Here is a 12,428-nt window from a genome sequence, read left to right as displayed (position 1 = left end):
ATCTTTGAAATATATCCTTGTATGCTTTAAAATCCTGGAACTCCCTTCTGAACAGGACTATGGATATACTCTCTCACCACATGGACTGCAGTGGTTCAGAAGATTGCTCCCCAGTCTATCCTCAAAGGCAAGTTGATTAGAGAACAAATATCGGCCTTGCTATTGTCACCTACAATCCATGATTGGGTAGACAAGTCCCCTGGCACTGATGGAATGCTGGAAGAGATGGTAGGAGAAATAGCAAATGCACTTGTGGTACACTTTTCCAAAATTCACTGGACTCTGGGGCAGTTACAGCAGATCGGAAAACAGCAAATATGACGCCACTGATGAAAAAGGGAGGTAGACAAAAGATGGGGAATTAGAGACCGGTTAGCTTAACTTCTATCGTGGGGAAAATGCTTGAGTCTGTTATCAAGGAAGAAATAGTAAGGCTTCTTGATAGAAATTGTCCCATTGGGCAGACGCATCATGAGTTCATGAAAGGCAGGTCATGCTTCACTTATCTTTTGGAATTCTATGAAGATATTACGAATGTGGTGGACAACAGGGACCCAAGAGATGTTGTGTATCTAGATTTCCAAAAGGCCTTTGACAAAGTACCGCACAGAAGGCTGCTGCAAAAGTTAAACATGCAATGCATTATGGGCAATGTATTAGCATGGGTACAGGGTTGGGTAACCAACAGGAAGCAAAGAGGGGGGATAATGAATGCTATTCTGGTTGACTCATGGTGTGCCTCAGGGATCAGTGTTGGGACCGCAATTATTCACAACTTACAAAGATGATTTGGAGTTGGGGACCATGTGTAGTGTGTCAAAGTTTGCAGATGACACGAAGATGAATGGTAGAGCAAAGTGTGCAGTGGACTATGAAACTTTGCAAAGGGACATAGATAGTTTAAATGAGTGGACAAAGGTCTGTCAAATGGAGTGCAATGATAATAAATGTGAAGTCATCCATTTCGTTAGGAATAACAGTAAAAAGGACCATTACTTGAATCGTAAGAAATTGCAGCACGCTCTATACAGAGGGACCTGGATGTCCTCGTGCATGAACTACAGAAGGTTGGTCTGCAGTTATAACAGGTAATTAAGAAGGCAAATGGAATTTTGTCCTTCATTGTTAAAGGGATTGAGTTTAAAAACAGGGAGGTTATGTTGCTGTGTTGGGTGCTGGCGAGGCCACTCCTGGAGTATTGTGTGCAGTTTTGGTCTCATTACTTGAGAAGGCTGTACTGGCACTAGAGGGGGTGTTGCAGAGGTTCGCTAGGTTGATTGCGGAGTCGGGGGAATTGGCTTATGAGGAGAGACTGAGTAGACTGGGATAATATGCATTGGAATTTAGAAGAATGGGGGGGGGGGATCTTATAGAAACATATAAGGAAAATATAAAATTATGAAGGGAATAATTAAGATAGAAGTAGAGAGGATGTTTCCATTGGCAGGAGAAACTAGGACAAGAGGGCATAGCCTTAAACTTACGGGGAGCAGATTGAGAACTGAATTGACTTCTTCTCCCAGAGGGTTGTGAATCTATGGAATTCCCTGCCCAGTGAAGTAATTGAGGCTTTCTTAGTAAATGTTTTTAAAGCTAAGCTAGATAGTTTATTGAACAGTAAAGGAATTATTGGTTATAGTGAGAGTGTGGGTAAGTGGAGCTGAGGCCATGAAACAATCGGCCATGATCTTATTGAATGGCGGAGCAGGTTCGAAGGGCCAGATGGCCAACCCCTGCTCCTAGTTCTTATGTTCTTATGAATGATGGCAAAAAAAATGTGAAGAAGCTTTCTAATTCATACCAATCAACTGTTCTTTATCCAAAATAGTGGAAGTGTGTATCCCAATCTGTTTTGTACATTTGTAATCTGTGGAAAAACATGTAAAGTGGAGTGTATTGGATGGGCTGAAAGAATATAATTGATTGTTGTAGAGTATCTGTTTATAATTTGATCCTAAATTTTAATTTATTTGTGTCTAACCTCCAGGTACAAATGCACGATGTAGTCGAGGACCAGATGTTACAAAAGAGTAAGAAGAAGGTAAGCCATCTGGAGGCATCCTGGCTCACTAAGTAAACAGAATCTTGCTCCTTCTTTCATTTTCCAATACTTAGACCTCCACTACAACACCCAAAAACTTGGGATTTTTCTCATTGGCCTCTCGTGCCATTAATCATAGGTACTTCCAGCCAGTTGAATGAGTCTATGGTGCCAGAATATCAATGTCCTTTAAACAGGGCATAAACACTTTCAGAAGTGTATGCTAGTTTTACTTGGTGCTAGCCTTGTACCAAAGCCAAACATGCAGTAGTGCATTTAGCCTTGGGCTGCATACCACTATCATGAATGGAGCAGCATGAAGAGCTTGGATGTTGTTTGCATGGATTTCAATGGACATGGATAAATCATGCATTGGATAATCTGTATCTGTAACTGGCCATATTAAATATGTAACCTATGTTGATAGATTGAGATGGGAATCAAGTTCTAAAATTTCCATATTGTTGTGTAGTCACAGTTTGTTGTCGACCACAAAGTTTTTACTGATGATGAAATTCAGAGGTTGAAACTTTGCATCTGTTGCCTGCAATATCAGCTTTTCTTTTGACAAAAGAACTGTTTGACTAATGTTTCCAAAGCTTTAGTCAGCCTTGGCAAGGAAGCCTGGAAACACCAGCAGCCCAAAGTTTTTGAGCCATCACTTGGCTTCTAATTCTTTGTGAAAATGCAGCTAATATAAATTATTCTGAAAAATTATGTTCCCAACAGATCCAATGGAATAAATGGCTTGCCTCATCAAAAGAAATTATTGCATTCCGTAAAACCTTGTTAAATCCAATAACAGCTTTTCAGTTTCAACAGTTTGTATCACTGAAAGGTGAACTAATGCAGAATAATGTCATCTTCTGGCTTGAGGTTCAAAAATACAAGGTAAATAAAATATAGAATCTGATCTTTTGAAAAGTGATTGAAAATACAAAGAGCTACTTCCAAATGAGTGAGAAGCTTTAACTGCATAAAATAATACAATGTCAATGGAAAATAGCCTGTAAGTGTCTGAGAATGTGTACTTACAAATGCATGAATGTACTTTTACTTAATCTGACTGAATATGGTTTATGTAGTCTAAATCACACACCAAAGATTTCTGTGTTTTTTTCCGTCAGGAGATGTTCCATTCTCAAGCTAGTGAGGAGACTATTCAAAACAAGATCTCATCCATCATTAATTGTTTCATCAATTCCAGCATCCCTCCACCTATACAGATTGATATTTCGCCAGAATGCGCACGAAGAATCATAAATTACAATCAAGACCAGAGACCATATATCTTCAGAGAAGCACAGGTGTGTAAAGAAAAGTATGTGACAGAGCTTCATAAAATGGCTTAGTGGTAAATAAGATTGTTGAGCTGCAGGTAATTATATGGAAATATGAAGTTGTGGCAAGAAAAGTCACCTGGCTTAAAGGAAGGCAGTACTGGACACAAGAGTGTTCAGGAAAGATAGGGAAGTAAAGAAAGGAGTGGATGGCATTGAAGAGTGTCCCACTGTGTTGGAAAGAGAAAGAATGATCCAGAGGAGTCAAGAACATAGCTTACCTTGCTAAAGTTAAGATGCACTAATGGCAGCTTTATATTGCTTGGAGTATTCTATAGACCAGCAGCTGGTAGAAAAAATGTAGAGGAACAAATTTATATAAATATTTCAGAGAAGTGCATGAATTAAAATAGTTATAGAGAATTTAATTATTCAATCATAAACACATATCACCACTAAGGTACAAAGGAAAGCCACACACACAGACCAAGTCCTGAACTATGAAAGCAACCACCCCAATACACACAAACGAAGTTGCATCAAGACACTATTCAAAAGGGCCACAACACACTGCAGTACACCAGAACTGCAAAAAGAGGAAGAGGAACACCTATACAAGGTATTCGCCAAAAACGGATGTCCTCACAATTTCATCAACAGATGCCTAAGGGAAAGACAACAGAACGAGGACATGCCGCAACCCAAAGGACTAGCCACACTACCATACATCAAGAACATCTCTGAAATGACAGCCTGACTACTGCGACCACTAGGACTTATAACAGCACACAAACCAACAGCCACTCTCAGACAACAACTCACCAGAACGAAGGACCCGATACCCAGCATGAGCAAAACTAATGTAGTGTACAAATTCCCATGCAAGGACTGCACAAAACACTATATAGGACAAACAGGAAGACAGCTAACGATCCGCATCCACGAACATCAACTAGCCACGAAACGACACGACCAGCTATCCCTAGTAGCTACACACGCAGATGACAAGCAACATGAATTTGACTGGGACAACACTACCATTATAGGGCAAGCGAAACAAAGAACAGCCAGGGAATTCCTAGAAGCTTGGCACTCATCCACAAACTCCATCAACAAACACATAAACCTGAACCCAATATACCGGCCACTACAGCGGACAGCTGAAACTGACAACCGGAAGTGGCAGGGACAGGCCACTCTAAATACCGGAGGAAACACCACAGAAGCGCTTCACAGGAGGCTCCCAAGCACTGAGGATGTCACCTAGACAGGGGACAAAACGTTTGCAACAAAAACTTCCAGCTCGGCGAACAGAACCACAGCAACGAGCACCCGAGCTACAAATCTTCTCACAAACTTTGAATAAACACATATCATCCAGTGTCCATATTACCAGATACTGGATTGTGTTTGTTGAGAACCCACAGAAGACCTGTTAAATGCCGATGCACTGAAATTGCCCACAAACTTAAACTTCTAATAACCTGATTTCCACTGCTTGTAGGGATCCTTTGTGAAAGCCTCTGACAATGAACTCTGCGTTAGAGACTTGAGCTAGATACTTGACTTTTACCTGCACACTTACCAGGAAGTATTGCATGTACTAATACCTGGGGAAGTGGAAGATGGCACAGAGCAGGGTGACACTGGGCAGACGGGCACACATCTTGACACACAAGATGGCCATTGGACCACAATATGGAGAGAGCCAGAAGAGCAAATACAGACACTGCTTGGGGCCACCAAAATGTGAGCACAATGCACTCACAACCTAGTTGATTAGTTTAAGGTGGGTGGGGGAGAGAATACACATGAACAGCGTATACTGCCCACCGAAGTGTCTGGGTCCAGCTAACACCATTGATAGAAATGCTAACTGTTTGAGACAGACTCAATACAAAGTCATAATAGCCAGGGCTGCAGTAATCGTCCCTTTCGGGAACAGCAATTTGCCCATCACTGTAGAAACTGATAATGTCTGCGCTGAAACTGACTATGACCATACCGAAATTAACAAAGCCTGAGCTGGAATTGACAATGACTGCACTGAAACTATTAACAGTTCTCCAATATTTACAATAAACAAACCATGTTACAGAGACAATAACCTCATCACTGACCTATTATATCACAAAATGTATAAAAGTATCTTGACATGTGCTCCGGGTTGAGAGAAGACTCACAGGTGATCACTGTGCTGTTGGTGTCTTTCTTTCCCCGGAGCTCCGGTATTTCCTTGTACAATAAACTCTGTCATTGAACCCCGACTCTGACTTCGAGACTAGTGATTTTCCCCACTGGTTTTATTCAGTGATCATTCAGGATATCTGAGCAAGCATTGCTGGTGATTGTCACAACCACTGACTGACTATCCCTGTGAATTGATCAGACTTCCGTCCAAACAACTCACCCCTGACATATCTAATACCCCACCTGACCACCCCCAAGACCCACCAATTAACCTCTACCTGACTACTCTTATGACCCAATGCTGTGCTTGACAATCCTCCACCTGACAAACCCCATGACATAACCCAAATAATCCTTCCTCTGAATATCCTCTTGACCCAACAAAGGGAAAGCAATGGTTTAGTGGTAATACCACTAAATTAGTAATTCAGAAATTCACCTGATGTTCTGGGGACATGGGTTTGAATCCTGCCACTGCAGCTGGTAGCCATGATGTGGAGGTGCCAGTGTTAGACTGGGTGGACAAAGTTAAAATCACACAACACCAGGTTATAGTCCAATCTTTTGCTCTAAATTCTGTGTCTTATGATGCTGCTTCACAGCTACCTGACAAAGGAGCAGCGGTCTGAAAGCTATTCCTTCCAAATAAACTTTTGGACTTATAACCTGGTGTTGTGTGACTTTTAACATTGCAGATGGTGGCATTTGAATTCAATAAAAAGGAACTGGAATTCAAAAGTAATGACAATTATGAACCCACTATCAATTCTCTGGTTCACTAAATCCTTCAATGAAGGAAATCAGCCATCCTCACCTGGTTTGCCCTACATGTGACTCCACGTGGATGACACTCAACTGCCCTTTGAAAATCAATTGCTATGAAGTATAAACAAAGAACTCAAATCAGACAGACTATCTGGCATCGACCTAGGCACCAGAAACAGCAGCAAAAACAGCCCTATCATCCTACAAAGTCCTATTTACTAACATCTGTGAGAGCCGTTTCATAGACTAGTCAAGCAACAGCCTATGATTGTTGATAAGACGTGTTTCTGTGACTATGCCCCAAACACCGCCCTGGATATGTCCTGTCCCACAGACAGGACAGATCCAGCAGAGGTGGCAGTGGTATACAGTCAGGAGGGAATTGCCCTGTGAGTCCTCAACATTGACTCAGGATCCCATTAAGTCTCATGACATCAAGTCAAACATGGGCAAGGCAACCTCCAACTGACTACCATGTACCGTCGACCCTGGCTGATGAATCAGTACTCAATCAATGAAGTATGATTTCTCAACATTTTCTGAGTTTAGAAAGCTAGATGGAAAGTAAGCTGTGAGCAGGATATATAATGGCTGGCAAAGAATGTACACTGATTAAGATAGACTGGGCAAGGTGGATATATTAATGGAGAGTGTGAAATTGTCCACTTTGGTAGGATAAATGGAAAAGATTAACATTGAGATGGAAGCAAATGATGGGATTCAGATGGACTTTGGTTCCTTGTATATAAGTCATCGAGGTGTAGCAAACAATTAGAATGGCTAATGGTATGCCTTTATTGCTGGAGTAGAGGAGCTGGTGGTGGGTAGAGTAAGGTTATCTTGCTTCAATTGTGTATCTCTATAGTGAGACCACACCTGGAGTATTGTGTGCAATTGGAGGTTGATTACCTAAGGATGGATAAACATGCCTTAGGGATAGAAAAAATAGGAGAAATTGTGTAATGTATTTGCTGAAATTTAAGTATGAGAGATGATCAGACTGAAATGTAAAAAAAGTTCAAAAGCTTGATAGAATAGAAATAGGGCTAGTCAGTTCAGAACTATGTGCTAATCTCATTTAGGAATGATTGAAGTGAAATTTATTTACTCAACGCGTTATGGATCTTTGGAGATCTTTATTCAAGCAGACTCTTTCTGCCAAGTCATTAAGTATATTCAGGCTGAGATTAATAGATTTTTGAATATTAAGGGAATAACTGTTTTGGGAGCAAGGTGCCAAATTAGATTTGATATAAAAATTCAAGCAATTCAATTGAAAAGCTCAAGGAGACATTAACCTATTGTTATTCTGATTTCTTATGTTCTTATGTCCTAATGATACAATTTAATATTAATTGGAATAGCTGCATGCATATATTTTCAAACAGTTAATTTAGAACCTAGCATGTGGTACAGGTGTATGAGTCAATAACTATCAATAACATTACTGTACTGTCTTGTTTCAAAAGTAACAGGATTTCCCTTCACAGCTGACAGTATTTGACCTTCTCTTCAAAATATGGCCGGACTTCTTGAACTTCCGACATAGTGTTGCAGATGAAAGCGTCTTGCCAACCTTGGAAAGAAAATTAATGAGGAAATATAGAAGTATTGAAAAGACCATAACAGCTGAGAGCTCATTCGAGGTGATATGTCAGAATTATACAAGTTTGAATGGTAAAATAAAATTGACCACAGAAGGTGACCATTCAGTTTTTAAGTAACTAATGCTGGAGATCACGGCGGGTCAGATAGCATCCATGGAGACAGAACAAGCTAATGTTTCGAATCTCGATGACTCTTCATCTGGATTCATCTAGACTCAAAACGTTAGCTTGCTCTCTCCATGGGTGCTATCTTGACCCACAGTGATCTCCAGCATTTGTTACAGAATCCAGCACCTGGAGTAATTTACTCCTACATTCAGTCTGAACTCTCTGAAAATGCCGTCAATTAGGTGTATTGCCCAGTTTTTACAAAAGAAGATTTCAAGCATGTTTCCAAATCTCTTTTCAAAAGTTACCATTAAAACTATTTCCATCATCATCATCAGTCTGTATATTCAAAATCTGGACATAAATTCCACAAAAATGCTTTCCCATACATCTCTTGTTTCTTTCACCAATCACTTTGTAGCTAGGGAGTTGGCTCATAGAATTATTAGCGCTGAAGCAGGGCATTTGGCACCTACTGCACATGCCAGTTCTTTCCAAGAGCAACTCAGCTAATCCCTTTCACTAACAGCATACATCTTTTTTCTTTATATTATATAACTTCCTTTTGAAAGTCATAGTTGACTTAGCCTGCAGTATATTCAGTTTGTGACTGCAGATTATAACCATATTCTGTATAAAAATGTCTTTTGTCATGCCACCATACGTTCTTTTGCCTTTAACTCTGTTTCTTAACCATTCTGTCATCGAAAACAGACTGTCAATCTATTTTTGTCCAAATTCATGATTTTGAACATTTAATCACGTCTTTCGCAGCTTTCTCTTCAATTACTATAGCTTCCGAACTTACCTGCTCATATAACTGAAGTACCTTAACCAATCCTTTAATGTTTTTGCACACTCTCCAGTGTCATCAGTTCCTTGTTGATTTCTTGAGCACAATATTAGAGTTGAGGCCGAACTATTTGACTTACAACTGCTCACATAACTTCATTACCTTTACATCCTAGACTCAGTTTTTAGAATGGATGACATGTGCCTTTTTAAACAATATTCCCTGCCACCTTAAATGATTTGAGCCCATATTTTCCTAGTTGTGGTGGTTACTGCATTATCTTTAGGATTGTAACATTTAACATTCATTTTTGTTCTTCTTCTCAAAATGAATTCTGTGCTTCAGAAAATCTCTCTCTGACCTTTACATGATTACTGCCCCAGTTCATACTAAGATTATTGAAGTCCTATACTATTACTACTCCATTGTTTTACATATCTCTGTAATTTTGTTGAAAATGTGTTTCTCTATATATTTCTTACCAGTTAGAAACATATGGTCAGTGATGTACTGTATCCTCAATTGTTAATTAGCTCTAATCAAATAAATGTCATTTATCCTTTTAGGATATCCTATGTCTCCAGCACTGTAACATTTTCCCCAGTCAATACAGACACCCTTCGCACTTTATTCCCTTGTTTGTTTCCAAGCCCTGCCATTTTTTATCCAGCTCTCTTGTCATTATAACAATATATTTCTGTGACTTTCAGTGTCTGGAGCTTGGCAATCTTATATACCATGCTCTATTTATTGACATACATGTCATACATGTAAGCCAAATTTAAACCATTTTGCATCCTCTCTTCCTCTGACTTCACCTAATACATTACTGTTGTTTACTATAGTCTCTCCCAATCCTTTGTGCACCTGTTTATTTTTCTTGTCTGATGAAATGTCACCTCTGCCGAGTCAGCTCATATTCTCCACAATATCACAAGCAAACTACCCAGCATATATGTTGTTTCTAACACTATTGAAGTACAATTTATCTGACCTATACCAGTCTGAACTCCCTCAGACCTGGTTCCAGTGTTCAAGAAAACTGACCATCTCTCACCCACATCATCTTTGCAGCCCTGCATTCATCTGCTTTATTGTTGTGTATTTACGAAATTGTGGCATAGAAAGTAATGTGGAGATTGGTTCTTCCACTTACCTCCTTCCATTTTGCCACATATCTGCCTTTGATTTTTTTTCTCTACCTCTGTTGTTGACACCATTATACTATGTAGAAATACTGGCTGTTTACCCTTTCCTGTCAGAGTGCTATGCAGCTACTCAATGCCATCCTTGAATCCTGTTATCCTCTCTTGTGTTCCTAGGTCACTGCTAATCTCACTGCATTTTTAAAGAGTTAAGTTACTAGATGACATATCAGATTGTATGCCTGGATATTTAAAGGTTAACGAGTGTTTTGATTGAGATTTTCAAAAAATTACGGGGCACAGATAAAAAAGGTAGATAACCATTATTTCCTTTGCTTGGAGCTGAGGGTATAATTTAAAAATAAGAGCCAGACCTTTTACAGGAGGAATTAAGAAACACTACTCAATACAAAGGATGGGGAAAGATTAGAACTCTCCTCTGCAAATGGGAATGAAGCGAGTTTAATTTCAAAGTTTAATTGTGACCTTATTGGTGTTTGTTGTCCAAAGTTATGGAGGAATATAATTTAATGGTGGTACATGAAATTAGGCCACACATACTCATGGTCTCACAGAATGCTGGAACTGGCACAAGGGCTATTCGTTTGTCCTTTCAGTGCACTGCCCACATGCATCCTAGTGTCATAGTATTTATACAGTACTAAAAGAAGCCCTTCATCCCATCCTGTGAACTTATGAAAAATTCAATCAAATTTTGTGAACATGGTTTGCCCTGAAAAACAAGATAAGCAGGGTCCCCTTTACTAGTCTATACTTGACAAAGTGGTTGTTAATTTTCTGCTAGATTATTGTTCAGCATCAATAGTAAACTCCCTTTTTTGAACAAAGGTGTAATTTGCAGTTATCCTGTCCTTTGGCAGCACTCCTGCACCTGACAAGGACTGGGAAATTATAATCAGAACCATTGCAATGTTTACTGTCTCATATTTCAGAATCCTGAGAATATCTTTCAGGATGCATTCCTTTTGAATTTTGTTCGGGAGATCAAGATGTAGAATAGTTTGAGTGGAGATGAGGATTAGTAGGGGAAAGAAGTCACTAGTGAATGACCTACAGGACCCCTAAAGTGATCATAGTATGGAATAAAGTATACAAAAAGAAATAATAAGGCTTGTGATAAAGGGATAGCAGTAATCATGTGTGTCTTTAATCTTCATATAAACTCAAAAAGTCAGATTGGCAGTCATAGCTTTAAATGAGGAATTCATATATAGCTTTTGAGATAGTTTATTAGAACAGCACTTATTAGAACTGCCCAGAGAACAAGTTCCTTTAGAACTGGTATTAGGTAAAATGCGACAAGATTAATTAATGACCTCAGAATTAAGGCACCTCAATGTAGCAATGACCACAATATAAATTGAATTTTATATCCAGTTGAAAGAGAGAAGATTGGATCTAAGATCTACTTTTAAACCTAAGTAGGGAAACCTGTGTGCTTGAAAGTTCAGCTAGTTAAAGTAAACTCACATACTAGGTAGGGAATAAATCAAGGTGACACTGTGACAGACATTTAAGGGAATATTTCTGAATCCTGAAAAAATATATTCCTACTATGAAGAAACATTCTAAAGAGAGTACCCACTGTCTGTGGTTAACTAAAGATGTTAGGGGAAGCATCAAACTTAAATTGTTAATGCTGAGTGACAGGGCAGATGATTGGTCAGAATATAAAAATGGACAGAAAATGACTTGAGTGTTAATCAGGTGAAAGGAATTAGAGTATAAGCAGAAGATTGCTAGGATGTAAAAATAAATACTAATATTTGCATCGGTATTTTTAAAAAATCAAAAGTGTTGGTCCTCTAGAGAGTAAGACTGGGGAGCTAATATGGTTGATGGGAAATGAACAAATATTTACTTCTGTCTTCACTTGCAGATACAAAACAATTCTAGTAGTAGCTGTAAATCAGGAAGTGAAAGGTAAAGAGGAACTTAGTGAAAATACAATTATGAGGGAAATGGTGTTAAGTAAACTGATGGAATTGCAGCAGACAAATCTTTAGGTTCAGTTGGACATCATCCTGTGTCCTAAAACAAGTTACTAATGAGGTAGTAGATGTGTTGCTGTTAATTTTACTAAATTCCACCGATTCAGGAAAGGTGTTTTGGAATGGAAAGTAACAAATATAACCCTTATATTCAAGTACGCTGAAAACAGGAAAATACCTTCATCTCCCTCCGCCCACGCATCAATGAATTTAATACACGCCATGACGTCGGACACTTCTTCCGCCGCCTCCGCCTCCGAGCTTACTTTCACAATCAGGACTCCCGCCCACCTTCCGAGGACCCCTTCGCCCACCTCCAATACACTCCATCCACCTGGACACCCCGTGCTGGCCTATTACCCATCTTCGACCTCTTCATTTCCAACTGTCGCTGGGACATTAACCGCCTCAACCTGTCTACCCCCCTCCCCCACTCCAACCTCTCACCCTCACAACGCACAGCCCTCCAATCCCTCTGCTCCAATCC

At 39.6% G+C, this 12,428-nt stretch overlaps 1 protein-coding gene across 1 annotated transcript in view; it reads left to right on the top strand.

Moving 5' to 3' along the window:
• LOC122549508 (regulator of G-protein signaling 22-like) overlaps window positions 1–12,428 on the top strand; it is a 119,433-nt gene that overhangs the window by 97,496 nt on the left and 9,509 nt on the right. Inside the window, exons 18-21 of the mRNA XM_043689367.1 lie at window positions 1,988–2,041; window positions 2,771–2,932; window positions 3,169–3,348; window positions 7,767–7,922. Of these exons, the coding sequence (XP_043545302.1) occupies window positions 1,988–2,041; window positions 2,771–2,932; window positions 3,169–3,348; window positions 7,767–7,922 (552 nt within the window). The remainder of the gene's footprint in view (window positions 1–1,987; window positions 2,042–2,770; window positions 2,933–3,168; window positions 3,349–7,766; window positions 7,923–12,428) is intronic.

The sequence above is a fragment of the Chiloscyllium plagiosum genome, chromosome 4 (genome assembly GCF_004010195.1).
Source record: "Chiloscyllium plagiosum isolate BGI_BamShark_2017 chromosome 4, ASM401019v2, whole genome shotgun sequence".
Taxonomy (NCBI): Eukaryota; Metazoa; Chordata; class Chondrichthyes; order Orectolobiformes; family Hemiscylliidae; genus Chiloscyllium; species Chiloscyllium plagiosum.
This window is presented reverse-complemented; position numbering and strand designations above follow the sequence as displayed.